Below are 27,190 nucleotides of genomic sequence, written 5' to 3'. Positions count from 1 at the left end.
TCGCCGAAAATTCCCCATGAAATGCGTAGTATTTCGTGGGTGGTACAGTGGACACAAAAGCCCGAGACCCGCGGGCTACTCGGCGCGAAGCAGCGAGTTTAATACAAGTACAGTCAACCAATTTAACATGATCACAAATAAATGAAGGTGGGGTCAGTGAGCCAGAAGTAAGAACAGATTTAATCATACAATGGTGGATAAAACGGGACCTGACACAAAGAAACAGTAAGCAAGACATCGAAGAACACACTAAGATTGAATGGGTGGCTGAGGATCACATAAGTGCCGGTGTACTCGCACCACGCGAAGTCAATACGAAACAGATGGGCAAAAAGGAATCAAACATAGATATAACATATGAAAAGACATCGCAAGGATTTGTATCAAACACAAAACACAGACGGTGAAGATCCAATACATACAAGTCGCCAACGGGGTATGATCGCTTAAGTGCCGACGGACCTGCGTCGAGCGATGTTACAGAATAATTAGCACAGACAACACGAGCTTCAAGAGACAAATTAGAAATGATGAGGTGGATATAGATGCTGAAGACGTACAATGTTCTGCCCTGTCTAGATGACGTAGGGCACGTCAATGAGCTGCCCAACGTAGCCAAGACTGCCTTGCTCACACAAGTCATGAACTGTCGGGAGGTTGGGGCGGACGTTAAGAACAGTGTCGATGGCTTCGAGGAATGCGTCCGTGTCGTCGTAGAAGCCACGCGTCGGGTCGTGAGTTGGGAAGCGGCGAAAATAAGCTTCACATTCGGCAAGGTAGAGGCGTTCGAGTGGCCACAGGAATGGACAGCCGAGATGGGGATGAAAGAGCGAAGCGAAATCCGCATGAGTCTGAACTTCGTGCTGGATGCGTCCGGGTCTCCAAGCTTCGGTACACTTCAAGTCAAGCATGCCGTCAAACGCGGCATGCGTCATGGCGATCTCGGTAATCTCGAGGGCAGCCCGGCGGACACCGATGATGTCGTGGAAAGAGTCGAACACAGTGCCACAGGTGAGTGCTGTGATTATTTCCCAGGTAAGCATGATGAGGCGCGTCTCGATCTCTTCGAGCTCTGGGTCCGGGAGCGAGGACGGCGAGGCGGGAGGTGTGGTTGGAGAGTCAGAAGATGAGGATCCCGATATTAAGCCCAGAAGGCTGTCGGGGGTCGAGCTACGAGTTGGAATAGCGAGAACATCGTCTAGGTAGTTCGTGTAAACGTAGGGATATCGAAGAGATAATGTGGTAGACATACCTGGCGAGTTCGGAGGTGCATGTACTGCGCTTTCCGAGGTGTCCGAGCTGCGAAGCTCATCTGGCAGGTCAAACCGGACGGTCTTGCTCGTATAAGTGCGGGCGCGAAGCTCGGCAGCGAGGTCGATATACGAGTCGTCCAAGTCGTCGTCAAGCTCGGGGAAGACAGTGCGTCGAGGTTGGATGACGTCGTCACGGCGCGGGAGTGGCAGGTATGAAATCGAGCTGGTGGGCATGTTGTGCTCAGAGGGAGTCGAAGGCGGGCTCGGCCACATGCTGCGAGCATCCCAGCGACTCGGATCTTCGTCGTCAGAGCCTAGAATGTCGGTGATCTGGCGGTCAAGGTGCAGCTTCGCGGCGTCCGGGGTCAGCGAGCCAGAGACGGAAAATGCGGGCACACAAGACGGGCGCGGCGGGAGCTCGTCTGCAGAGGTGACAGGGTCCTCGGTAGGCTTCACACATTCTTGAAATGCATGTGTCGGCCCTGCGTCGCACGGCGCACATGGAGATGGTGGGTCTCGTGCCTCGACTGCACGCAGCTGCGTGAGATCCTCTTCTGTAAGTTGTATCAGAGGCTGTTTTGAATGAAAGAATCGGTAAATGAACATACCAACGCGTGCGTACATGCGGTCGACAGCCGGTCTCAAGTTCTTGACGAGCTCATTGATATATTCGATGTTGGACTCGGTAAGCGAAGATGGCTGTTCCGGGCCAGATGAGCAGGGCGGCGAAGACGGCGGCGAGTCGTCCGGGACGAGCAGACACTCGTAGAGTCGGTGCATGAAGGCTGAATGGTCGAGAGGGACAGTGCCGGCATATTGAATGAGCAAAGCGTTCGTTTTGTCGACGTCAGCGAACTCCTGGTTTGCACGGTGGAACACAACCGTAGCATCGTGAAGGTAGATCCCCTCCTTGCGTCGTCTGGTAAGGCGGGTACTCGATTACACCATCGGACGAGGCCAGGATGTTGCCGAGAGCATCTTTTGCAGTGAAATGCGAGACCTGCAAAGCTCCAAGACTCAGGAGGTAGTTGGTGTTTGACGGGTACAGCGCAGGGAGGACATATTGCATTGTGTTCGGGTTGTTGTGTCGCCCAGCGACGACGGGGTGCGGGTGCAAGTGGTAGCCGGCGAGGTCGGGGCGAGAAGAGTCGACTGGCAAAAAAGCGGACATGTCTGCAACGGAAAAGAAAGGGTGTGAACAAGACAACAGCTCGTCCGAGTGTACAGGACTCACCTTTGCACTCTTATAGCATGCCCGGAGCATGACACATGGCGCGTTTATGATACAAGATTGTAAGTTCTCGCGGATGTCAGTTGGGGTGCTTACCACGCGCAGAAAATACTGCCGCGAGTTCGCATGCAGCGGCGATCTTCGTAGCGCGTGTCGTACATGTCTAGAACACTCATACGAAGCTCCTACATCATTTTGGGGGTCAGTTGCTGCATCAGAACGTGTTAGAGCGTACCTTTTTCGGTTTGGGATCATCCCCAGGCACAGAATACCCGGTGAATTTGTCAGGTCTGAAATGGTCGCATAAGGACTAGATTTTCGAGGCGTCAGGCTCGTCTCACCTCGTCTGAGCTCACCTGATAGTCTGCTGGTCGGACACCGCGTTTCTAGCTTCATTTCGAGGGTATTTGTAGGTGAGTAGTTTGAGCTATACTGCAAATTGACTGGCTCACCTTTGTAGCGGCTCGGATCTGCGGATTTCATGACAGAACACGTTAGGAGACTCGCCAGACTCACCTCGTACGCACCCGGCCCTCTTTTGTTGTTTTGCAAGGCTATACTTCTTTTATCTTGGGTGGTTTTCGAGGATCGCTCCGTGGGCGCTAATTCACTCGGAGTCAGTGGGAGTGCGAGCGATGTACTGCATCGACTTTCTCCCAGATCTGTGGGCTGCGGAAACGCGATCAGTGCATTAGCACGAGTGAAAACACGCTTACCAAATATTTCTGGCTTTTCTCGTACATGGGATGAGCTGGCAAGAGGTAAGCGAGTTGCGGCGAGGATGGTTCGGGTGCTTACCGTACCCGAAGGCTCGGGGATAGGCTCGGCCTTGTCGATTATGGCAACTTCGTTAATGGAGCGCTTTTGCATGCATTTCTCATTGAGTTCAGTGGCTAATAATGTGTTTTGTGACTCAAAATGTAGCTGTACCTCCTCTTGTACTATAGTCATTCCAATAAATGCTTCTTCACCTTCATTAGTAAGCTTCTGTGGGAATGCATTGGCTAGATAAGTGCCAACATTGCCATCTGGCTCAAAGTCAAAACCAAATGACTCTATGGCTTGCCATACTGCAGGACTATATTCTCCTGTAGGATCTTGATCAGCTGGGTCTACTAGGACCTCATACTGAACTTGCCCAGTTTCTTTATGCCTGAATACAATATAGGTTCCATCAATTCTTTCTTCAATTGATACTAGATTTCCTCTTTGCCATGGTCTACCCAATAGGAAATCAAATGGAGCATCCTGTGTTACCCATGCATTTACTGTTGTAGGAGCCATATCTCCTTCACAGTGCAATATTACTTTTTGCATGAGTCCACTTAATGTCTTGTGTCCTCCATTAGCATCAAATATAGTAATTTTCTTTGTCATGTCAACAGGTCTTCTGAGTACTCCAGATTTAATAAGTCTAGAGTTGACTAGATTGAGCTGTGAACCTGTATCAATGATAGCTGTGAATGGATGACCATCACACATCATAGGCAATTTAATAAGTGCTCCTCTAGTCTTGGTATTATATGAATATGCAACCAAATTTGGCTGCTGTTTGGGCTTCAGTACCTCTTGTAATTGATGAGACATTTCCTTGGATATTCCTAATACCTCTCCTACTGCTAGAGTAATAGGTGTACTCAGCACTTTGCTCAACACTCCTGATGTATCAACATGAACTTGAATATCTGATTTTCTGGGAACTCTTTTGACTTCTGGTTTATTAACAGATGGAGCTGGTTTATTAGCATCCTTCTGTACTGTAGGCTTGTTGGATTTGGGCTGTGGGCCTTCTGGATGAGTAGTATCATCATCCATAAATGCATCATCATCTATAATAACTGGACCAGGCCCATGCACATCAATTGGCTGTTGTTTTCTCCAGTTTTGAGGTTTGATCTGTACCTTCTTTATTACTAGAAGACTTCACAGATTGTTTGACAGCTGTTGGAATTTCACTATCAGCAGCTTTTGTAGAACTACTGGATTTATTGGCTGATTGTTCTTTGGTCTTGTAATTAGCTGGTGGAATACTGACATGATCCATTACTTCTCTCCTAGCTGTACGAGTAGTCTTGGCTGATCTTTCTGCTGCCATAACAATAGCTTCTTCCTCATATGCTTCATCATCACTTTCAGAGTGCTCAGAAATATGATTTTCTGGGGTATTTGGGGCTTCTCTGAGCCTACACAAGGAGGTTATGTGGCCTCAGAATGAATATCCTGCACATGTTCATGCTTAGTTCCATGCATAAGGAACTATGAAGGCTAGGTAAATTATGGGAGGGTCTGTGCCAGTGAAGCAGGAGCTATCACACAACTTGAATCAGGATTACTACATATGGCAGGTCCCCTCCCAATTGGCAATTTCACACTGGGAAGTGCTTTGTGTGCCTAGTAAATACTGTAAAAATGATGGAATATTCAGAGTGCATGATTGCATCAGTTCAAGCAACTGGCATATTTGCATCTTTCCATAGCTATAGGCATTTGTGATTTTCTCAATCATTGTGTTTGTCTGCTCTGTGCTTGTATTGAAAACAATTAGAACAGTATACATTCCTACACTCATTGATTCAGTGTGCTATATAAGGCAGATGCTACGAAAAATAGTAGAACCACTATGTTGTGATTGTAAATATATATCAGACCTATTAGGAGCACACACATGGCTGTGTCTGCATGAACGTAGAGCCACTAGCTTGCATTTATCTACAGCAGAATCAAGACCACAAGTTCTTACAGTTGTACAAATGTGTGACAGAGTCAGTGTAATAAGCATTCTAAGTATACATAGTGACTTCCAGATTAGGAAATACCTGCTTATGACATAGGCTGCTACGTACACTTTGCCCTCTGTCACTCTGTGACCAGCGTTCCTAGGGGTGTTCCACAGGGGCATTCCCAGAACACATTCCAGGAATGTATCTCCCAGTCAATTGGATGTTCTCCAGCACTTGCAGTGGTAAAACACTGCTGCGGGTGCTGCGACCCCACGTCATGGATCATGTGACTGGCTAGACACAGTGGCCATTGTGCCTTTTTTAGTGCAACAGAGGTATGTATACCTGTGATCTGTAACTAATGTTATCCAGGAAAATACACATTCCAGGCAAGTTGTGGGAGGGCTTTTGCACAAGAAGTATCACAAAAGCCCACATTGCTTTAAATGGTGAGTAACCTGTAATTCTCACTGAAGTGAATGTCTGGTGTTCCATAAATAGCAGATAAATCAGAAGATATTCATAGAGTACTATGGCATGTTGCTGAGGCCTGTGATGTTTACATTATGTTACCATATATGGAAGGTAAGCAATAATACCATGTGCAAGCATGAAATAGCAGTCCTTGCCCATTCTGAGCTCTGTTGTGGCACCATAAGGCATTTTCATGATGTCTGACACACATGGCTATACTGTATGGGTCATGTGCTACATATCTAGGGTGAAAATGAGCAGTTTGAATTCTGCAAAGTCTCTTGTGCTTTTTTGTATTTTGCATTTTCTGGCCTAACTAGCCACTACTGGGGCCCAACAATATTACTGTAGACTCTATGAAACAAGGGCTACAAGTTGACTATATAATTGCCATACCCATTTGTGGGTGCTTACTGTTGCAAAAAGTGATTGAATATATTGGAGCCCAGTGCCAGCGGTCAGGTCACATGCCATGTTCACCACTTTCCATATTGGGCTCCAAGCTAGACGTTACAGGAGCCCCCAGTCCATAGGGAATTGTCAGCCACAGCACTTGTTTGGGTGTGTTGGTGCAAGTTGCGTCGTCTGGGAGTCTGAAATTTGAAACACAGCTAATGATGGCATAGTAAGTGTTACTTATCTTTGGTTATCTGGCGCTCAAACAGTCACATGCACTGTGGGAAAGACCTTCTGCATTGGGCTCCATGCTAAGCATTACATTCTCAGCAGTCATAAGAATGATTCCTTCGTACCTCAGGGATCATATTCTAGACAACTGCAAGCCTAGCTCACAGTGTTCTCATCATATTTTCTGGAGCTGGGAGTGCCTCCCTGGGTTGGTCAATGTTGACTGACTCAGGCTATCAAGAATCAGTGCCACAGACTCGCGGAATGAGCCTAGCAACCAGCAGAACAAGCACAGCAAATACGGAACAAGGTCCGAGATACCGCAGAATGAGTTCAGTGACTAAGGAATGAGCATAGTGTTTACAGAAGGACGAGAACAAGGACATACAGAGCCCAGACAAAGTGACTCAGAGGAGACAGCAGAATCAGCCAGGAGCACACACGAGAGGAGGCTTCAAGTTGGAGAACTGAAGACAAGGACAGCGAGCAATAGGCATATTACGAGGTCTGTCATTGGCACTCATCCCCTCCATCGTCGTACATCTTCCCCTTTCCACCCATGTCACTTCCATCCCTGAAGCAACAGATTGTCCTGCCCCTCGAACATCGTGCCCAGGAGCAAGATGCACTCAAGCTACACAACTGGAGCCCACTGCGAGGGGTGGTACCCTATTCCTGCTTCCTCCGCTCAGCCTACAGCTTTGTGTTGTCATGCGTGCACAACAGGTGAGTCACCTTCCATCCCATCCACCACTTTGCAGTGGCACATGCAGAATCAATATCAACATGCACCGCAGACGTAGTTGTGAGGTCTGGAGCAATATTACTTTGGAGGTCTACCACGGAGACAGCAACTACTAGTTGAGACAACTGTACAGTGCCGTATGCACTGGACAGGCTCTTCACAACCTTCCCTTACATTCAGGCTAAGCGCACTGTAGGCTGTCCTTTCTTAAGGTTGCTTGTGTTGTCTAATGATGTTATGCATGTACCAGGTCACCAAATTTCTGCTTGAAGGGTGGGAGGAGCTCCTGTAACACCTGGGTGACTATCACCCTGTCTTGCAAGCAATCTTGTACATCTTCAAAGGTTTACCATTCTTATGACAGCTCAACTTATCCTCAATCAACCTTTGAGTACAATACAGATGATTCAGAGCTGGTGATGACCAGGACAAGCCCCCTTCACCAGGATGCAATTCACAGTGTTGACGCTGCGGGTTGCAAAGGAAGTACAGCCTTGTATGAAATTGAGCTCCCTGCAGTTAGTCCTAGATGGTGGACATACATTAGGCATCCTCTGCAGTGACGGACACATGCAATTCAAGATCCCAGATCTTGTGACATCAATCCATATCAATCCACCATGCAATGTGTACATGTCTGATGGAGAGGTTCACAATACAAATGTTGACATCATAGAGTTTGAGGCGTGTGTTTGTGAGACTATGGAAGATGTGTTTGAGAAGGTGGGAAATTGTTCATTGGGGCCTGATAGCTCATGTTCACATGTCACAGGTCAAGAACAATTGCACTGAGGGATTGGAAGACAGTCGAAAAGTGTACCAAAAAGTCATTTGGATCATTATCAACATCAATGAGAGTGCCTGCACCACTTTGGTGGTACCAAACTTCAAGAACATGGACCAGAGTCTGCTGGACTACAAGTTTATCCCCTCACCAGATGATGAAAGTCACATCCTCTTCAGTGGTGTCTTGCACGGGCTTGAAATCTTGCTCAGAAAGGTCTCTGCTGAGCTGTATCTTTTCCACAGGGATGATGACCTCAACAAGCTTCATGAGGGGGTCTGTAATCATTGGGGCCCAGAAGAGTATATTGGGAAGGGGCACGGTGTGGTGAGTCCCAAGGCCCCTGTTTGTATCTCATCGCTAACATATGTTAATTAGTGTCTGCTGCCCAAGTACAATGGGCAGGATGAGCTGGCTGCTTTTTTGCCTAGATGTGATGCACACTGCTCGCAAGGTCACCATTTCCACAGGGGCTTACACTGCTGGCATGTTCCATGGCATGGGCTTTGAAGAATGGCAGAAGTTGTCTGAGTGCCCCACCCTCAATGTTCTCCATCAGGTGGAAGATCCCCTTCATGAAATAATTGAAGCTCAAGGTGCACAGCTCACTGCCGAGGCTCACCATTGCCAGTGGTATCTCAGGGGCAGCCAGATGTTCCAAAGACCTCTGAGCTCAGTGATGCCCGTCACGGAGTCGTACGAGCTGAACTGATACGGGCATTGCTGATCCTGTGCCCACAGCTGTACAAAGATCTTGTACCCGCCAGTTAAGGAAGAATGGTGTGTAGCCTGTGCTTTCCGAATGGGCCAAGTTAAGTGCAAATTCGATCACAGGCAGCCGTGAGACCCAATTCTTTTGATTGTAGTGTTCACACACCTGAAGAGGCAGGTGGTGATGATACAAGGGGGAGAAGCGTGCAATGGTCCACACAGGTTATAAGACTGGATTGGTCTCCGAAGGTACACTAAGGTGAGCTGTACAACGTAGGGTCTTATATACATAACAGATAGTCAATTTTCACGTCATGAGGTGAGGTTTGTAAGAATAACGAAAGGATGGTGTGCTCATGCAGGGAGTATAGGATGCAACACATTAGGAAGGTGGACAAAAAAGGAAAGTGTGGCGTGATGTGGACGAGAACAATGCATTTAACTGGGGGAAGGAGGACACTCAGAGTAGTGCATAGTGTGGGTGTACCCATGGGTGTCTGAGGGCATACCCATACCCATACCCACATGGGTTGCATACCCATGGCATGGGTATGGGTTTTGCATGGGTATCATGGGTACCCTTGGGTATGGGTACCATCATGGGTAGATCTATGTGCAGTTCATTGTACTCATAATTTTGCATGATGGGTAACATAATTGGCAAGATATGGGGTGTGTTGATCAGTATCATACTGGCCAAGTGAGCTCAGACCAGACTCACAACTGGCTTGCCAATTGGATGAATAACCCCACAGAGCTGACACTGGGCCATGGAGATGGATGTGACTAGGGGCTGTTCTCTTTGAACAGTGTCCCAGACAGCCTGCAGTCCAATGATGGGGCAGCAAAGCAGGACAGTTTTATGGTGCATATCTACTGCTACCACTTTGAGAACAACCCCACTGACTGCATGGTCAATCACAACATAGAAGGTGGAGTTTCCAGTTTTGCAAGCCAGGACATACATCAATTAGATGGGAGGCATATACATGAGGGCAGTAGGCTGTTATGCAAGCAACTTATATACATGCAAGAACAATGGAGAGGAGAGGTCAATTAAATGGGTCAAAGCAAGGTAACATGACAAAATCATCCAAAATGTGACAAAGGATCAAAGAACCTGATAAACAGTGACTGTACCTTTATTTCCAGTACATATCTTAGGTGGGGAGACCACAATATTTGGGGGATCGCAAGGCTGTATACACAAATGCACATCACAACACAGAGGGATAGTGATGCCATGAGCAGAGCCTTTTGAAATCCACCATATCCCAATGGGTCACCCCAATGTAGCAGGATTACTGTGGGTCAACATTGAGCAGAAACTCAGGGTAGACAACAATTTAACTGAAACACAGGCAAGATGTGGCATTGTGCAATGAATATGAATAGTCTGCTACATAGACTAGCCTCAGAGAAGAGGAGCATATTAGGTTGATTTACTAATCATCATCACTGAATACTGCCTTATGTCACAGGTTTCTCACCAACATATGATAAATAGGGCCAGGGGATGAACATGACCAGCCCATGATGTGGACATTTTCATTGAGAGCTTAATGCATTGCTAGTTAGTAAGTGACACAACTGGGACCATGATCTCTTATAAACAGCATGATCATAGCCCTACTACATTGCTGAAATCCTGGATTTAGTAAATTAACTAACAATGCATCTATGCAAAATGTAAAACTGAAACTGCAGGTCTAGTGTTCATCTCAAAAGGCCCTTGACACAGTATCCATATTGATTCTTCTTATGCTATCAGGAGTGGTCATGTCACAGATGCCTAGCAAAAGATTAAAGTAAACAGTATCACTGGCTGTCCAACATGGACAATTACATGGTAAGATTCAGTCTGGTCATATTTTGTATTTCAGCTCATAGATACATGGCACTGGAGTAGCTATCATTGTGAGTTAGAAAGATGAGGTCAGCATGATGGCACCCTCACTGTAATGCACTTGTTGTCATCATTTTGACAACTTCAGCAGTCTGTGTATCTTTCATTGGAGCATAACTTAATGATAAATGTCAAACTTTGTCTTCTGGTTGCTGAAAGGGAACTTTACCATACTGTCATTGCAAAGAACTCTGGTGCAAGCTTCAGGATTACCATATAGGCTGTTAAACTGTGGGAGATACACAGTACAGACTACATGACTAGCAGTTACCATTCTCTACTGCTGGATTAGCACTGCAGTAGTCCATGGGTCACATGGGTTCATGGGTCAGATTTTGGCTACCCATACCCATACCCATGCATACCCATACCCATGACCCACATGGGTTATCCATACCCATGCAATGCACTAACTCAGAGGCGTAAGCAAGCAAAACCTGCTGAACCTTCTATTCATGACAATGCAAAGAGATGTCACCTGGACGCCTTCTGGAATTCATGTGGTCCGCCTCCCTCCTCGTCGCGCTATGAGACATTGGAGATGAAGATGAGTCAGTCGAGAAGTTGGATGAAGCCAATGAAGAATACGTAGAGGGTGCACACCCTTTGTCCCATTTGACAGGCAAGCAGACTGCAATGGCAAAGGGTAAGAGGCCGCAGAGGGTTAAGCGGAAGGGGAAGCCTTGAGTTGTGTTTTCTGCTCATTTTTGTCTTCCCTCCATGCCGTTGTGTTTGCTCATCACTGGGACAATTTCTGTTGTGTTGATCTGTTGTGTTGTTGCTGTTGGCACCATCATCAATGTGTTTCTTGTGTATACCACTGGGATCAAGTACAGTGCATCTGTCCACACAGACTAGCAAATGTCAAGTTAACCTAAGTCATCTTTGCACTCACTTGTGACAGACACCCTTGTGCACCGATGGCTCTGCTTCCGCAAAGTAACCTGCTATGGCTCAGAACATTGTTTTCTTGACAATGCAGCATGCATTCTCCTTGTTTGCTAATGGATGATTTAGGTGGTTTCATCACCTGAACATGCCGCAAAGCGGCATTAGACTGAGGAGGTTGTGGTAGAAGCCAAGGGACAAGTAGTGCATTGCATGGGTATGGATAACCCATGTGGGTCATGGGTATGGGTATGCATGGGTATGGGTATGGGTAGCCAAAATCTGACCCATGAACCCATGTGACCCATGGACTACTGCAGTGCTAATCCAGCAGTAGAGAATGGTAACTGCTAGTCATGTAGTCTGTACTGTGTATCTCCCACAGTTTAACAGCCTATATGGTAATCCTGAAGCTTGCACCAGAGTTCTTTGCAATGACAGTATGGTAAAGTTCCCTTTCAGCAACCAGAAGACAAAGTTTGACATTTATCATTAAGTTATGCTCCAATGAAAGATACACAGACTGCTGAAGTTGTCAAAATGATGACAACAAGTGCATTACAGTGAGGGTGCCATCATGCTGACCTCATCTTTCTAACTCACAATGATAGCTACTCCAGTGCCATGTATCTATGAGCTGAAATACAAAATATGACCAGACTGAATCTTACCATGTAATTGTCCATGTTGGACAGCCAGTGATACTGTTTACTTTAATCTTTTGCTAGGCATCTGTGACATGACCACTCCTGATAGCATAAGAAGAATCAATATGGATACTGTGTCAAGGGCCTTTTGAGATGAACACTAGACCTGCAGTTTCAGTTTTACATTTTGCATAGATGCATTGTTAGTTAATTTACTAAATCCAGGATTTCAGCAATGTAGTAGGGCTATGATCATGCTGTTTATAAGAGATCATGGTCCCAGTTGTGTCACTTACTAACTAGCAATGCATTAAGCTCTCAATGAAAATGTCCACATCATGGGCTGGTCATGTTCATCCCCTGGCCCTATTTATCATATGTTGGTGAGAAACCTGTGACATAAGGCAGTATTCAGTGATGATGATTAGTAAATCAACCTAATATGCTCCTCTTCTCTGAGGCTAGTCTATGTAGCAGACTATTCATATTCATTGCACAATGCCACATCTTGCCTGTGTTTCAGTTAAATTGTTGTCTACCCTGAGTTTCTGCTCAATGTTGACCCACAGTAATCCTGCTACATTGGGGTGACCCATTGGGATATGGTGGATTTCAAAAGGCTCTGCTCATGGCATCACTATCCCTCTGTGTTGTGATGTGCATTTGTGTATACAGCCTTGCGATCCCCCAAATATTGTGGTCTCCCCACCTAAGATATGTACTGGAAATAAAGGTACAGTCACTGTTTATCAGGTTCTTTGATCCTTTGTCACATTTTGGATGATTTTGTCATGTTACCTTGCTTTGACCCATTTAATTGACCTCTCCTCTCCATTGTTCTTGCATGTATATAAGTTGCTTGCATAACAGCCTACTGCCCTCATGTATATGCCTCCCATCTAATTGATGTATGTCCTGGCTTGCAAAACTGGAAACTCCACCTTCTATGTTGTGATTGACCATGCAGTCAGTGGGGTTGTTCTCAAAGTGGTAGCAGTAGATATGCACCATAAAACTGTCCTGCTTTGCTGCCCCATCATTGGACTGCAGGCTGTCTGGGACACTGTTCAAAGAGAACAGCCCCTAGTCACATCCATCTCCATGGCCCAGTGTCAGCTCTGTGGGGTTATTCATCCAATTGGCAAGCCAGTTGTGAGTCTGGTCTGAGCTCACTTGGCCAGTATGATACTGATCAACACACCCCATATCTTGCCAATTATGTTACCCATCATGCAAAATTATGAGTACAATGAACTGCACATAGATCTACCCATGATGGTACCCATACCCAAGGGTACCCATGATACCCATGCAAAACCCATACCCATGCCATGGGTATGCAACCCATGTGGGTATGGGTATGGGTATGCCCTCAGACACCCATGGGTACACCCACACTATGCACTAGGGACAAGAGCACAGTGGGGATCCACAGCATGACCCTTTCAGCTTATATGCCTCATCAGGTCCCTTTGATGTTGTTTAGTCATGTTTACCTATAATAACATAACCTGCACAATGCCGCTGCATCACTTACCAGGATCAGACAGCCTGCATTCCAGAATTCTATGTCATGCCAATTAACAAGAGACCTGCCATGCAGAGTCATGTGCAAGGGCAACAGGTATTCACTGATTAGTGATTACATTCTACCCAATGATTTTGGAAGAGAAGCCAATTGCAAGATAGAGCTAGCAGTATAAAGTGAGTAGAATCATACCGACTTCCTTGTTGAATCTGCATTTTATGAGCCCATACTCAGCAAGTGAAATCAGACTTTCCATTTCAGAAGGTCAGCTACCACAGACAGCAGGTGTCAGATGCACTTGGTAAGTGTTGCAAGGAATACAAACAATCCAAAAAGAACCAATGTGTATAGAAGCATATTGCATTTTTCTGCTTTGTGAATGGTACCATAATTTTATGAATCTATGAAAAGCCACATGTACAAACTCTATGACATCATATATTTTACTGGAAATATTTCCAAATTTGCTCACATTTATGGGAGGCCACAGCACAGCAAAGGCAGTGTTGTTGATGAGCTTGTGGCTGGGATTTAAAGTCAGCCCCAAAACTTGGCAGCCTGCCTGATCAGGGCAGGAAAGGGCCTGCTGCAACAAATGGAACAGCCCAGAGTCCTGTTTGGAGTTGCCAGCCCCTGAGAATGCCAGGTGATACCAGTGCTTGCAACTTGAAGATGGACCAAGGACATGCATTTCAGGATACTCACTGAAAGAGTTGCTAATATCAGGCTGTACATGGGAAACTCTGCCTCACTACAAGTGTTCTTCCATATGACAGCCTCAATAGTCAATACAATATGAATACATTGTGCTATCTCATTTTTATTTTTATTTTCCTGCTATTTATTAAGTACTGCAGAGGCCATTCATGACCAGCTTCCAAAATGGGCAGGGGACTAACCATATATGGCAATTTTATGTGTCTGCTTCATAGACCCCATCATACCTGTGGAGCTCTCCAGTAAGTATGCACACAAAGATCTACTCACATGCCTCAGTATCACTTGCCAAGGTTAGCACTGTGAGACAGAAGAGGACTACCTAATCTGGACACCCCTGCCAGTGACTAAGGAGCATGCCATGGAGAGGCAATATTTTCAGCTTTTCCGCATTTAATGGGGCTCTAGTAAGAGCTCAGGTAGTGTGGCTTAAAGCCATCAAAAAACTCGGCATGAAGAGCTGAGATTGAAAGATTACTTTAAAGGGGAATCATTGTCAGCATTCTAGCCAATGGGAGTGCTCCAAAATCCCTTTTGAGTGACCGGAGTCGTCGACAGGCCAGAATTCCGGCCAGTCAATGACTCCGCTTCGGCAATGGGCGCTTAAATGGGCGCTAAGTAAGTGATGTAAGTGCACCCTGTTACTGCAGCAGATCTGAGTTGTTTTGGGCCCAGAAAAGTGCAGTAAAATCGGATAATATTCCAGGAGATCTGTGGAGCATCTCTGAGCATTCACAGGTAGAGAGGATTGTCCTGTATAGTTATTCAGTGCTGGTACATCAACACATACTTGCCATGGCAATATTTCTCCATTTGTAGTACTGCTGTGCATGTTTCAGAGACATCAATGTGTTGGAAACTATACACTTGGCCATAGAGGACATCAGTCATGTGTTTCAGATGCAACAGAACACATTCATATTCACAGAGTCACTTCTGTTTTTTATATTAGCATTTTGCTACTCATTCAACCGCTTCTCTCAAGAAACTATGATAGACACTATGAATGAAGGGCTATGAGGTGAGGTAATGATATCTACAACACTTGGTTGGAGCTCAGTCAGTGTATCCCAGTCAAATGCTATCATGTCTACAGAGGTAGGGGTGTTTTTCTGCATTTTGAATTTTATACATGGGCAAGCCATACTGGTCATAGCCTCTGGGGGTGCTATACTGGATCAATTTCTTACATACAGCAGGTACTACAAGTGAGTCCAGTTGCACAGAATTTTCCCTGGTTTTATCTGCATTTTCTGAGCCCAGACTGAGCAGCTGCATGGAAATTACCATTTGGGGAAGGTTAGTGACCCTTTATGGCAGGCTTCAGATGTCATAAAGACATGACATACAGAATCTATGGGCGGTCTACAGGCTTCAAAATAGTCACTTTGAGGGTGAAAAGGGATGCAACCATGTGCACAGAGGCATTTGTGTGTGTTTTGATTGTGTGAATTGTGCCATAACCACTGAAGGTAATGGGCAAGTCACAGCAGCTATAGACTCTATGCCATCATATCTATCACAGAGATTATTTTGGGAATTTTCCGCATTTTAGTGGGGCCACAGTACAGCAGGTACAGTGCCACTAAGGAGCCTGTGGCTGAGATTCAAACTCAGCTCAAAACCTCGGCAGCCTGCCTGATTAGGGCAGAAAGGGCTTGTTGCACCAATCAGAGCAGCCTGGCGTTGTCCGCACGGATGCACCTCCGAACAGCATCTGGGCGCTTAGTAAGTGATGTAAGTGAGCACTGTTACTGTGCTTATATGGGCTTGTTTAGACCCACAAAAAAGCGGAAAAATCAGGAAATTTTGAAATGGCCCAGGCAGTGTGATTGAAGCTGTCTATGCCCTGAGTTTGACATCAGATAGGATAGCATTCTCAATAACCTGGTAAGATTGTTGCTGTTACCTCAGTGAGCTGATTTATATAGGCCTTCTACTTCACACTAGGAACTACTCATGTAGTGCACATCCCCATAAGATGATAGTGTAATTACAGATGCATATATGTATACCTAGTCTGTGTCTATGTGCAAGAGAAAGCCAGTGGATAATTGCCATATGGAGTATGTGACCTTCCCAAAGAAGAATCCAACACGAACAGGGGCATATAGGGCTCAGGAAAATGCAGGAAATCCATGAAATATATAGACACATCAAAGACAAGTGTAGGATTGCTGTGAGCTGCAATGGTCACCATTAAATTGTATACAAGGGCCAGATTATGGCAAAAGATGCTCAGATTACCCATTATAGTCCTTATTACCTGTATTACAGAAGCTACTGAGTAGTCCACAATGTCTAAATCACACATATACATTACAGTGTACACATAGACCATATTTGAGTCATAAACAGGCACTTTGAGTCTGCAGAGGCACATGTGCATTTTTTATATTTTGCATGTCCTGGGTGAGCCAGTGATTGTATATACTCAGTAGAATTTCTGTATACTCTCTGAATGAAGGGCTATCAGATGAGCATACTATGTGTACTATGATTTGTTACTAGCTGAGACTATATTGGCCCTACAGTGTGAGCACTTAAGTGCAGCATTGAGCCACCAAGCTGCCAGTCACATGATATGTTCACCAGTTTCCTTATTGAGGGAACAGCTAAGGCATTTCATGGCCCTCATATCCATAACAGAGTGCTTAACCACTGCATTTGTTTGTATCTGTTGGTGCAAGTTGTGTTGTCTGGGAGTCTGAAATTTCATACTTGTTGGCTGCAGTGCACCTCAGAGTGATTCCAAAGGCCTAAATGGAGCTCTGTAAAGTCTTAGGGACTTAGAGCTTGACAAGGCGGACTGTCTACGGTGTGCGTTACGTAAGGCAACCATAACTGTACAGTAGAAACAGCCACAAAGTCGAAATCAACGAAGCAGTGAAAAATTGGATGAGTGCAGGGGTTCAAATCCCTGAAGATGCAAACATTATGGAAAATGGTAGACTGAAGGGAATGACATCGGAAAAAGTACAGTATGCACGGGTATAGTGATGGTGTCCATGTAGAATAAAGGAGAACACACCAGGACACATTCCACGACTTGGACAGGGCAATGGAGCTCAGAATAATTCGCAGAAATGCGGAATAAATTCCGAGCTCAACATGAACAGTTGAACTAAACATAATGGCCTAGGATCCTGTTTGGGGTTGCCAGTCCCTGAGAGTTGAGGGTGATACTGGTGCTTACAAGATGGACCAAGACTCACTGAACAAGTGGTTTGTATCATGGGAAGCTCTGCACTATCATAGCTTTTCTGCCATATGTAGCCTCAATAGGGAATCCAATATGAATCCATGGTACTCCCTGATTTTTCTCGGATTTTGCTGCTATTTGTCCAGGCCATCCATGACTAACTTCCCAAAGGGGCAGGGGACTAACCATAATGGCAGTTTTGGATGTCTGGTATGCCTTACTTCACGGAGCCTCTCATACTTGCAGAACTCTCTAGCAAGTATGCACACAAAGATCTGCCCATATGCCTGAGTATCACTTCTCATGGCCAGTATGATACCTATTCTGGGCACTCCCATCAGTATACGAGGAGCATGCCATGGAGAAGCAATACATGGGTATTTATTTGAATATTTCTCTGCATTTAATGGGGCTCTAGTTCCCTGAGCTGAACCCAAACAATGCTTGAGTTGGGGTTCAAGGTCAAAGAGCACCCAGACAGCTCAGCCTTCCAGGCCAGTGCCTTGGTTGGATTCCAAACTTTCCCAACAGACTGGCCGAACACCCCCTCCTTGCTTTGGCCAAATGGGTCACAGCTCACATTGTCCTCCCTGTTCATGGGAGCTCCTCTCAGTGGGAGGTTTCCGTTACAGTCATTGTAAGTCTCCCTACTAGTAGCCCTCTGCCTCGGACTGTTTCTCAATTACCTTATCAGCAGGTGCCTGGTGAGCCCATCCCAGAGCATGGTGAGCCTGTCCCTGCTCCCACTCCCGCCCATCGCTAGCAGGTCCTGGAACGTGGCAAGCAGGTCCCAGAACATGGCGAGCCTGTCCCCACTTATGGTGAGTCCTGGAGTGTCGCCAGCCTGTCCTGGAGGCATCACCAGCCCGTGCCCACTCATCTTGAGCAGGTCCCCGAATGTGGCCAGTCTGTGCCCGTCCATTGCCAGCCTGTTGGGGAGTGTGGTCAGCCTGTCCCCCAGGGTCCTGAGCAAATCCCAGCTCCTGGCCAGCAGGTGCCTTAGCACACATGCATCCTCACGTCACTCATGAAGCCATTGTGGCTGTGAATGAGTATGTTTCCAAGACCACAACTGAGCCCACCAATGCGGGGTGGATGATTCTCAAATTGTTGGAGAACATGGTCAAGTGGTGGTGCACCCTTGACAAGGCTAACTTGCCTTCGGCGGAGGCCATGAAAAGAGGTGGCTTGTACATGCAGGTCTCTGCCCATATGGGCACGGGGCAGCCAAAGCTCACAGCAAAGGACATGGCAACTTGGTGTATCTTTCATTTTCTCATCACCTACAACAATCACATACAGGTGGAGCTTATCTCATACATCTTCATGCTGATTTGGTTCTACAGGGACGCTCCCGGGCACAGCTTCATGCCCAGTATTTGGAGGACTTTGTGATGGTGAACCTGAAGGCTGGCCCCAAAGGGGTGTTGGTTTGTGACACTGAGTCTTTGTGTGCTGCCCTGAAGTTTAGCACAGGTGCAGTTCCTGCTGAGGGGGAACGGATAGTCCGGCACAACAACCTCAGCCTTCATGACAGCCACAAAGGCAGCTGTCAACTGCAACTGGTGCTGGTGGAAGAACCACACTAAAGACCAATGCTTCAGCAACCGTTGCACTGGAAGTCCCAACCAAGACCTAAGAAGGGGTCTCCAGCGGATCCCGCTGCCCCTCAGGCTCAGGTTGCAATGTTGGATGCCAAACCCAATGTGAGTGTCACCTCCACACCATCAACTGCAGGTTGTTACGATTACAACATATTCCTGGCCAGTGCTGATTCTGATCTGTCAAGTGAGAAGAACAGGTCGAGTATTAAAGCCTACCTCAATTTGGGAGCTAGTTACCATTATTTTGTCAACAGAGCTGCTATGATGACTACCGCCCAATGATCCCACAAGATGGCAACAGCACAAAACACGGTATGACTTTCTGCATTGTCAGAGTCAGATCAGTCCACGTACAAGTTGTAATCAATGGTCGCATGTCTGTCATCACCCTTTGGAATGTCCTTCATGCCCCCAACCTTGCTGCCAACCTCATCTTGCTTTTGCAGACCAACAGGAGCAGATGCGGTATCCAGGTACAAGATGGTCAGATGGATGTGATTAGCAAAGGAGGACAACCCATCCTTCGAGGGCAGATGACAAGCAGCAGCTTGTATGAGGTCAAGATGAAGACTTTAACTCACAATGGGATACCAGAACTCATGCCCCCTAGTGCGCAAATTGTGATGGATCCCAGGGTGCTCACTACTTCTTTGACAAAAGGCATCACATTCTGGTGTGTTCTCCTTTATTCTACATGGACGCCATCACTATACCGTGCCTACTGTATTTTTTTCCGATGTAATTCCCTTCAGTCTACCATTTTCCATAATGTGTGCAACCATAATGTGTGCAACTTCAGGGATTTGAACCCCTGCACTCATCTGATTTTTCACTGCTTCGTTGATTTCGACTGGCTGTTTCTGCTGTACAGTTATGATCGCCTTACATAACGCACACCATAGACAGTCCGCCTCATCGAGCTCTAAGTCCCTAAGACTTTACAGAGCTCAACTTAGGTGTGTATCTTTGTTTCCTGAATAAAAAGACTTTACAGAGCTCGACTTAGGCCTTTGGAATCCGCTCTGAGGCGCACTGCAGCCAACAGTAATACCAGGTCCTGTTGTCATGCAATGGTCCTTGGGATGTGGAGATATAGTAGGCAGCTCTTGGCTTGTTCATATGGGCAAGGACTAATTGTACCATGTATTGATGAAGCTGTCTGTTTGTTCAATGTATACTGTTATTTCTCTACTGATTGGGCTCAGAAAAAGCCATTGTTGCTCTGGCAATCATGCAGACTTACAAAGGAACAATCAAGAGGCCCTTCTGACATTCAACTTGAAGGCAAACATGAGACTATGTTTGTCTATGCCTCCAGTCACCAATCAGTAACTTTGGAGCAATTCCATTGGCTACAAAGTTTCTCTGTCCCAGTCAGTGTCAGCTACTCATGCTAGTTTCTTGGATGGTATGTGGAAAGCAGCAAAATAACACTATGGACCCAGGGGTGAATGTGTGCAATCTCAGCCACCTTAGCACTCAACAAGCTCTCCTCACTCTGTGTGGGCCTCAATGGTCTAAAGTCTTGTACATAGCTATGTTAAACCACCTCAAGAGTACAATATAAATATCAGTAAAATATACAGTCCTTCAGCGGAGCTCAGTACTCAATCTTCTCATTGAGGGTAGGATCAGCCACACTGACATTTAGCTCACTACATTGCAGGGACCCATCTTTATGGCCTGTAATCTATGGAAATATATTCTCATATATGTGTGTTATTGTTCCTAGGCCATGATGAATCAGAATCCAAGCAATGTACCCTGTCATGGACAAGGGTCCAAGCCACTGCTTACCCAAAATGGGCATGATCACACAGGATGATTTTTCCTGCACTCAGATCTCCATGTATTGGCCTCAAATCATGTACAGATAATATACAGATGTACATAAACATTATACAATTTGATTGTTGACTGTAGAAGGAGTGGTGGATGAATGAAGATTTTGCAGCACTCCCATTGGCTGGGATGCTGACAAATATTCCCTTTTAAAGTAATGTTTCAATCTCAGCTCTTCATGCCGAGTTTTTTGCAGCACTAACTGAGCTCTTTAAGAACTAGAGCCTCATTAAATGCGGTAAAATCCCAAAATATTCCTTCTCCATGGGATGCTCCTTGGATGCTCATAGGTGTGTCCAGATTAGGTATCTTTGAGAATACTGGCCATGACAAGTGATATTGAGGCATATGAGCAGATCTTGCTGTGCATACTTACTGGAGAGCTCCACAGGTATCAGGGGAGTCTTTGAAGCAGACATAGAAAACTGCCATATATGGTGAGTCTCCTGCCCATTCAGGAAGTTGGCTATGGGTGGCCTCTGCAGTACTGGATTAATAGCAGGAAAATCAGAGAAAGATCAGAGAGTACTATACATTCATATTGTGCTCACTCTTGAGGCTCACGTGTCGCAAAAAACCTATGATAGTGCAGAGTTTCCTATGCATAGCCTGATACAAGCCACTTATTTAGTGAGTCTTGGCTCATCTTTTAACAACCAGTATCACCTGGGATTCTCAAGGACTGGCAACTCCAAACAGGATCCTATGCTGTTATGTTTAGTTGCACAATTCAGTAGGACCTGATCAGGCAGGCTGACAAGATTTCAGGCTCACTTTGAATCACAGTAACAAACTCATCAATGACACTGTATTTGCTGTGCTGTGGCCTCCCAAATTGTAAAAACAGTTTGGAATATTCCCAGTCACATATTCTGTACATGCTATGCCTTCCCATAGATTCATATAAAATGGCACCACTGAGAAAGCAAAATAAAATACACATGCCTCTGTACACTCATTCTCTCACATTGTTTGTGTTTCCTGTGATGTTTACCAACTGTCCATGAATTATAGGGGATTTTTGACCAATAGTCAGGGTGAGGATGGGTGAGGATGGGGTTTTTCACCTTCTGTACGATATGATGATTCATTCATTACCCTCAAAGCATGAATCTAAGCATGAACTCATCTGTGTTTGTGCCACAGTGTGATCACAGATTGCAAGGTACTACCTGTGTTTGGATCATGGCACAAACATGGGTAACATGCAGTCTGCATCTCACTCTGCCTTCGGCCAGTTGCTGTTACCCACAATCACACCATGGTGCAATTGTGGGTAAAAGTACACGTGAGCATGGCATCACTTCTTGCATGTGGTGTGTGGCTTCTGCCAGGTGCATGCGTGCCCTGTGGGACTCATCTGCCCACACCGCTGCTGTCTTGGCTGCCTGCTCCCAACTCTTGCTTGCTTCTGTGAATCTCACTTGCATCAACCATGGTCAGCACCTATGACTTGCTGGGGAGTGGGCCATGCCTGGCAATACGATCCCATTTGTGGTGGGTCTTTGTCTCCGTAAAGGCTCATTGATACAGTGCTTGAACATCATTTAATACATTTATGTATACTAGTCTGATGGACCAACTTCAATTCTTTATCAGACCATGCAATTATTAAGAATGTGAGCCATGTGCAGGACAACTTGGAAAGATTGGGATGAGCCAAAGTAGTATTAGAGATATACAAAGTTATGGAGCTCAGTTCATCATCCTCATTGTGGCAATACCAGAGGACTGAATCATGAATACTAAGTATACAATATGCATATTTCTTTGACAAAAAACATCTTTGACCCTGTAGAGATATGTCAATATTGCCATATGGCCAATAGCCAACAATATGTTAGGTGACACAGTTGCACACTAGTTCTTTCCCATTTGTAGCTTTGCTGCCTTGTTTCACTATGTCTGACAGTTTTACTGGTTTGAATAAATGAATACTAAAGTATACCACTTGCACAGTGGAAGACTTTCATGTCAGGGAATCTGTGTAGGTAGTGCTTATTCAACTAGATAATGACAGTAATCAGCATCAATTGCCTTCATTCAACTTTCTCAACTTACTAGTAGGTCAACACTTCCCTATGTCAGAGTTTGTAAGTCAACCTGGAATTTATGCTGAGGCTGGTGCACTCATATGAGCTCTGCATCAACCTTGGCTCATATTTTGGAGAAATCAAAGTGTGACCTGTGCAGGATTTTACTGTTTTGCTGGGATCAATTGCAAGTATGACTTCTATGCAACTAATATCTAGGGTGTTTGATAGCCATTATATGCATGGACTTATGACTGGATTTAAACACAACAATTGTTAAACCTAAAATGTTTGGATAGTGGAATAAGTAGTCTAGACTCACTATGTGTTCTATGTGTTGTTACCTGGATCAAAATATCCCACTGGATACATTGGCAAGTATGATGCCACAAATACATTACTCACTTATTGAGAGCCAGCCTGAATCTTTGGTATATGATCATTGTGTGAATATAACTTTTGGGTAGATTTCCTGAAGGAAGGGCTGCATAATAAGTGTACTATGTGAAAGCATGGCAGAGCAAATAAACCTCAATGGGTAGTGAGGCAATCTATTGCCCATGGGGTGTGTGTGATAGTAGGTATCAGCAATACTAGAGCCATGAAAATAATTCACAAGGCTTAGCAACCTTCCTGGGATGCTCATCCATGGACCTGATTCTCCTCCTCTCTTAGTCTGTGATTCCTTCATAGCATGTTACTGGCAACACAAATATATGTTTCTATACATAAATCAGTTCAGTGGGCATAGATGTTTGTAGCTCAGGATTTATATTGAGTAGACATTGCCAAAAAATGAGGGCATGTATAGATTTTCCAGGTTATGTTACAGCTATAACTGCCAACTGATGACCTCAGGGATCTGGCACAGGCATGGTCATGACTATCCAATGAAGAGCAAGAACCTGGAAATGAGAATTTTGTGAACAACATCACAGTTTTTTTTTCCCTTTCATAAGCAGCATGTGGTCTGCATGATTCTTGTAACCAGCCTAGACTTGATCTAATGTGTGGCACAACACTGCCAGAGCACTATGACCACCCATATGTAACTCATTGGTGCTCCATGAATTTTCTGCGGAGTTTGGGAATTCTTCTGAACATGTCTTTGACCACTTTCTCAGTGTCACATGGCCCCATGTCATAGAGTATGTGGTTTGTAAACAACAGTCACATCAATGCTTTTGGAGGTAATAATGTACATGTTCAAGCTCTATTTTGTACTTCATGCCCAACCTAGGGAGCTATGAAGGCTATGGAATGTATGAGAGGGCCAATGAAAGAAGAGCTATCACATAATCAAGATTACTACCTATGGTAGGTACCATTCCCAATTGGGAATTTAACACTGGGCAAGGCTTTATGGGCCCAGTAAATGCTATACAAATGGTGTAATATTTAGAGTGCATCATTGCACCAGTTCAAGTACACTGATTTATGTAATGCAAGTCAGCAACCAGCATACATGCATTGTATATGTACTGGGTCCAACTCTGGATATACTACTGTGAAGCACTAAGGCTGCTGATGCTCCTTCTCATGAAGGCCAATTCTAGTATTGTACCATTGGCTACATCAGAGATTTGCTGGGGAAGATAGTAGGACCACCGTGTTGTAATTTGTATACATATCAGACATATTGGGAGCACACCCATGGCTGTGTCTGTGATATTATTAAATGTGCATACTCTAACCCACCAAGCCATGTATGTCCTGGATACCTCAATGTCACATTGGCTGAATGCTCAGATAGCTTTGCTCTCATCATAAGCAAATCACTCCCAGATACCATGGAGTGACTACAGGTAACAACCCAATGTGGCACTGTATTTTGAAAGCCAACTGGCAGCCTTGTGGCCTTCAATTGAGATGATGTTGGTCTCAAATGACTTCAAACTACTCTAGGATAGCTGTACTGAGGTTGTCGCAATTTACTGGGGATTTATGGGATTTTTATGGCCCCAAAACAGTGGGTTTTGTACTGAGAATGAATATTCTGCGCATTTTTGACCGCATTTCTGCAGTCACATGACCAATGATATGGGGTCGCAGCAGTTGCAGCGGTGTATTATCGCTGCGAGTGCTGCGACCACACGTCATTGATCATGTGACTGGCTAGACCCAGTGGCCATTGTGCCTTTTCTGGTACAACAGAGACATGTGTACAAAGGTAGTGATGTGTAGCTAATGTGAACCATGGAAATGTACATTTCAGGCAAGTTGTGGTAGGGCTTATTGCACAAGAAGTATCACAAAGCCCACATTGCCCTAAATGGTGAGAAACCTTCCAAATCCAGTAATTCTCAATAAAGTGGATGTCCAATGCTTCCTAAATTGCAGATAAATCAGAAGATATTCATGGAGCACTATGGCATGTTGATGAGGTCTGTGATGTTGACGACATAGTACCATATATGGAAGGTGAGCAATAATACCATGTACCAGCATGAAATGAGCAGTCCTTGCCCATTCTGAGCTCTGGAGTGGCACCATAAAGCATTTTCATGATGTCTGACACATGGCTATACTGTATGGGTTGTGTGCTACATATCTAGGGTGAAAATGAGCAGTTTAAATTCTGCAGTCTCTTGCATTTTTTTGTATTTTGTATTTTCTGGCCTAACTAGCCACTATTGGGGCACAACAATATTACTGTAGACTCTATGAAACAAGGGCTACAAGTTGACTATATACTTGCCATATCTATTTGTGAGTGCTTACTGTTCCAAAAAGTGATTGATTATATTGGAGCGCAGTGCTGCTGGTTAGGTCACATGCCATGTTCACCACTTTCCATATTGGGCTCCAAGCTAGATGTTACAGGAGCCCCATGTCCATGGGGAATTGTCAGCCACAGCATTTGTTTGGGTGTGTTGGTGCAAGTTGCGTTGTCTGGGAGTCTGAAAATTGCAACTCAGCTAATGACAGCATAGTAAGTGTTACTTATCTCTGCCTATCTTCCACTCAAACAGTCACGTGCACTGTGGGAAAAACCTGCCACATTGGGCTCCATGCTAAGTGTTACATTTCTTCCAGTCATAAGAATGATTCCTTCGTACCTCAGGGACCGTAATTCAGTTCAAAATATGCAGCATTCAGCTTCGCTGTACGTACGCTTGGCACACGACCGGGTCAATTATGTCCTCATCCGCACCCTCCTTAGCTTCATCTTCCTCGTCACTGTTTGCTCCCAATGTCCGAAGTGCAAGCACATGCACCCTGATCTCCTCCTTAATGTTCTCGTCTTCTGTTTTGTACTTATCCTCTGTGGTGTCCTTGATAATCAAGAGCCTCTCAGCCTTTGTAATGGTGCGCCCATGCAACTGTTTCTGCACAAGTGGTTTAACCTGCTCATCATAATACTTACGGGAATACACCTCGATCTCCTTCAGATGACAATGTGATTTCATCTTGAAAAGGTTCACGGGCACCCGCATAGACTTGGCTTTTCAATTTTGCTGACTATTAAGGTTATTGAACCAGTTATAGATTTGCTTTCGTACGTAGGTCAGTGGACCGTCGATGATTGTCAAATAGGTGTACGTACCTTCTGACGGGTCTGAATTGCCGATTGCAGCTGCTGATTCTGTTCCTTTGACAGCTCACCCTCAATGTTTGGAAGAACCCTGGGCTTCTCCGGGAATGTGGTGAACCATTTGCAGTACACTGTGGGCTAGAACCGTTGCAGTTTTTGCGATAGCTGATGTGATCGGAACACGTCCACCTTCGAAAGCAAGAAGGCAGCTTCCTCAGCGGTCAACCAGCGTGGTGGAGCCATGAAGTCCAGATGTGTGTGCCGACGTGTCGCAGCTCAGTCTAGAGCTGCAGCCCCTCATACATCAGTGAGTTTGCGTAATATAAGGTAGCACCAATGAGCCTCTGCCAGTATGAAGTGATGATTTTCGCCAGTTTGTCACACATTGCACGAAGAAATGACAATGCCATGCGCAATCTATCCACCTCTGGAATCCGGAGCAACTGCATCAAATTGGTGCGGGTGTGGGTGCAGTTACTCGTAGTGCAGAGCACGGGTACACCCGCAGGTGTCCTGAGGTGTACCCGCACCCGTACCCGCCCTGGGTACGGACCCGTGACAGCGGGTACAGGTTTTGCACGGGTGCAGGCGGGTCCACGGGTAAGTGGACGGGTCCGCACTCCATCGCAGCCACCCATCATTGTTTCATGCCCACCTTCCAATCATCAGACGTGCTTGTCCACTCACTCACCCGCTCGCTCACCGCCCGCTTTCCCGCCGTCTGCTTCAAGTTGCTCGTGAGT

The 27,190-nt window shown here is 45.5% G+C and overlaps 6 protein-coding genes across 6 annotated transcripts; 2 read left to right on the top strand and 4 right to left on the bottom strand.

Annotated features, from left to right (window-relative positions):
• Positions 1 to 575: 575 nt before the first annotated feature.
• On the bottom strand, positions 576 to 3,227 carry B0H18DRAFT_957742 (uncharacterized protein; the record flags this gene model as incomplete). The annotated part of the gene is made up of 10 exons (XM_048042605.1): positions 576 to 1,198; positions 1,253 to 1,807; positions 1,862 to 2,038; positions 2,136 to 2,426; positions 2,581 to 2,647; positions 2,720 to 2,774; positions 2,841 to 2,911; positions 2,937 to 2,954; positions 3,001 to 3,153; positions 3,201 to 3,227. The coding sequence occupies 10 exons, from the start codon at positions 3,225 to 3,227 to the stop codon at positions 576 to 578; spliced, it is 2,037 nt and encodes a 678-aa protein (XP_047889237.1).
• Positions 3,228 to 6,864: 3,637 nt separating this feature from the next.
• B0H18DRAFT_957741 (uncharacterized protein) lies at positions 6,865 to 9,021 on the top strand (the record flags this gene model as incomplete). The annotated part of the gene is made up of 9 exons (XM_048042604.1): positions 6,865 to 7,031; positions 7,301 to 7,536; positions 7,580 to 7,773; positions 7,823 to 8,161; positions 8,213 to 8,267; positions 8,305 to 8,530; positions 8,576 to 8,614; positions 8,701 to 8,794; positions 8,932 to 9,021. 9 exons carry the CDS (start codon positions 6,865 to 6,867, stop codon positions 9,019 to 9,021), a joined length of 1,440 nt encoding a protein of 479 aa, XP_047889236.1.
• Positions 9,022 to 13,252: 4,231 nt separating this feature from the next.
• B0H18DRAFT_957740 (uncharacterized protein) lies at positions 13,253 to 14,249 on the bottom strand (the record flags this gene model as incomplete). Its single annotated transcript, XM_048042603.1, has 5 exons — positions 13,253 to 13,390; positions 13,524 to 13,537; positions 13,840 to 13,915; positions 13,987 to 14,172; positions 14,220 to 14,249. The coding sequence occupies 5 exons, from the start codon at positions 14,247 to 14,249 to the stop codon at positions 13,253 to 13,255; spliced, it is 444 nt and encodes a 147-aa protein (XP_047889235.1).
• A 1,068-nt stretch (positions 14,250 to 15,317) lies between these two features.
• On the top strand, positions 15,318 to 16,285 carry B0H18DRAFT_957739 (uncharacterized protein; the record flags this gene model as incomplete). Its single annotated transcript, XM_048042602.1, has 5 exons — positions 15,318 to 15,439; positions 15,495 to 15,530; positions 15,603 to 15,663; positions 15,878 to 15,959; positions 16,251 to 16,285. 5 exons carry the CDS (start codon positions 15,318 to 15,320, stop codon positions 16,283 to 16,285), a joined length of 336 nt encoding a protein of 111 aa, XP_047889234.1.
• Positions 16,286 to 17,836: 1,551 nt separating this feature from the next.
• Positions 17,837 to 18,443, bottom strand: B0H18DRAFT_957738 (uncharacterized protein; the record flags this gene model as incomplete). The annotated part of the gene is made up of 2 exons (XM_048042601.1): positions 17,837 to 18,094; positions 18,120 to 18,443. The coding sequence occupies 2 exons, from the start codon at positions 18,441 to 18,443 to the stop codon at positions 17,837 to 17,839; spliced, it is 582 nt and encodes a 193-aa protein (XP_047889233.1).
• A 7,239-nt stretch (positions 18,444 to 25,682) lies between these two features.
• On the bottom strand, positions 25,683 to 26,690 carry B0H18DRAFT_957737 (uncharacterized protein; the record flags this gene model as incomplete). The annotated part of the gene is made up of 4 exons (XM_048042600.1): positions 25,683 to 25,812; positions 26,027 to 26,298; positions 26,460 to 26,585; positions 26,637 to 26,690. The coding sequence occupies 4 exons, from the start codon at positions 26,688 to 26,690 to the stop codon at positions 25,683 to 25,685; spliced, it is 582 nt and encodes a 193-aa protein (XP_047889232.1).
• Between the last annotated feature and the right edge of the window lie 500 nt (positions 26,691 to 27,190).

Source organism: Fomitopsis serialis (genome assembly GCF_022376445.1).
Source record: "Fomitopsis serialis strain Sig1Antser10 chromosome Unknown B0H18scaffold_83, whole genome shotgun sequence".
In the NCBI taxonomy this organism is placed as follows: Eukaryota; Fungi; Basidiomycota; class Agaricomycetes; order Polyporales; family Fomitopsidaceae; genus Fomitopsis; species Fomitopsis serialis.
The sequence above is the reverse complement of the archived record's forward strand: the minus strand, read 5'-3'. Positions and strand labels throughout refer to the sequence as shown.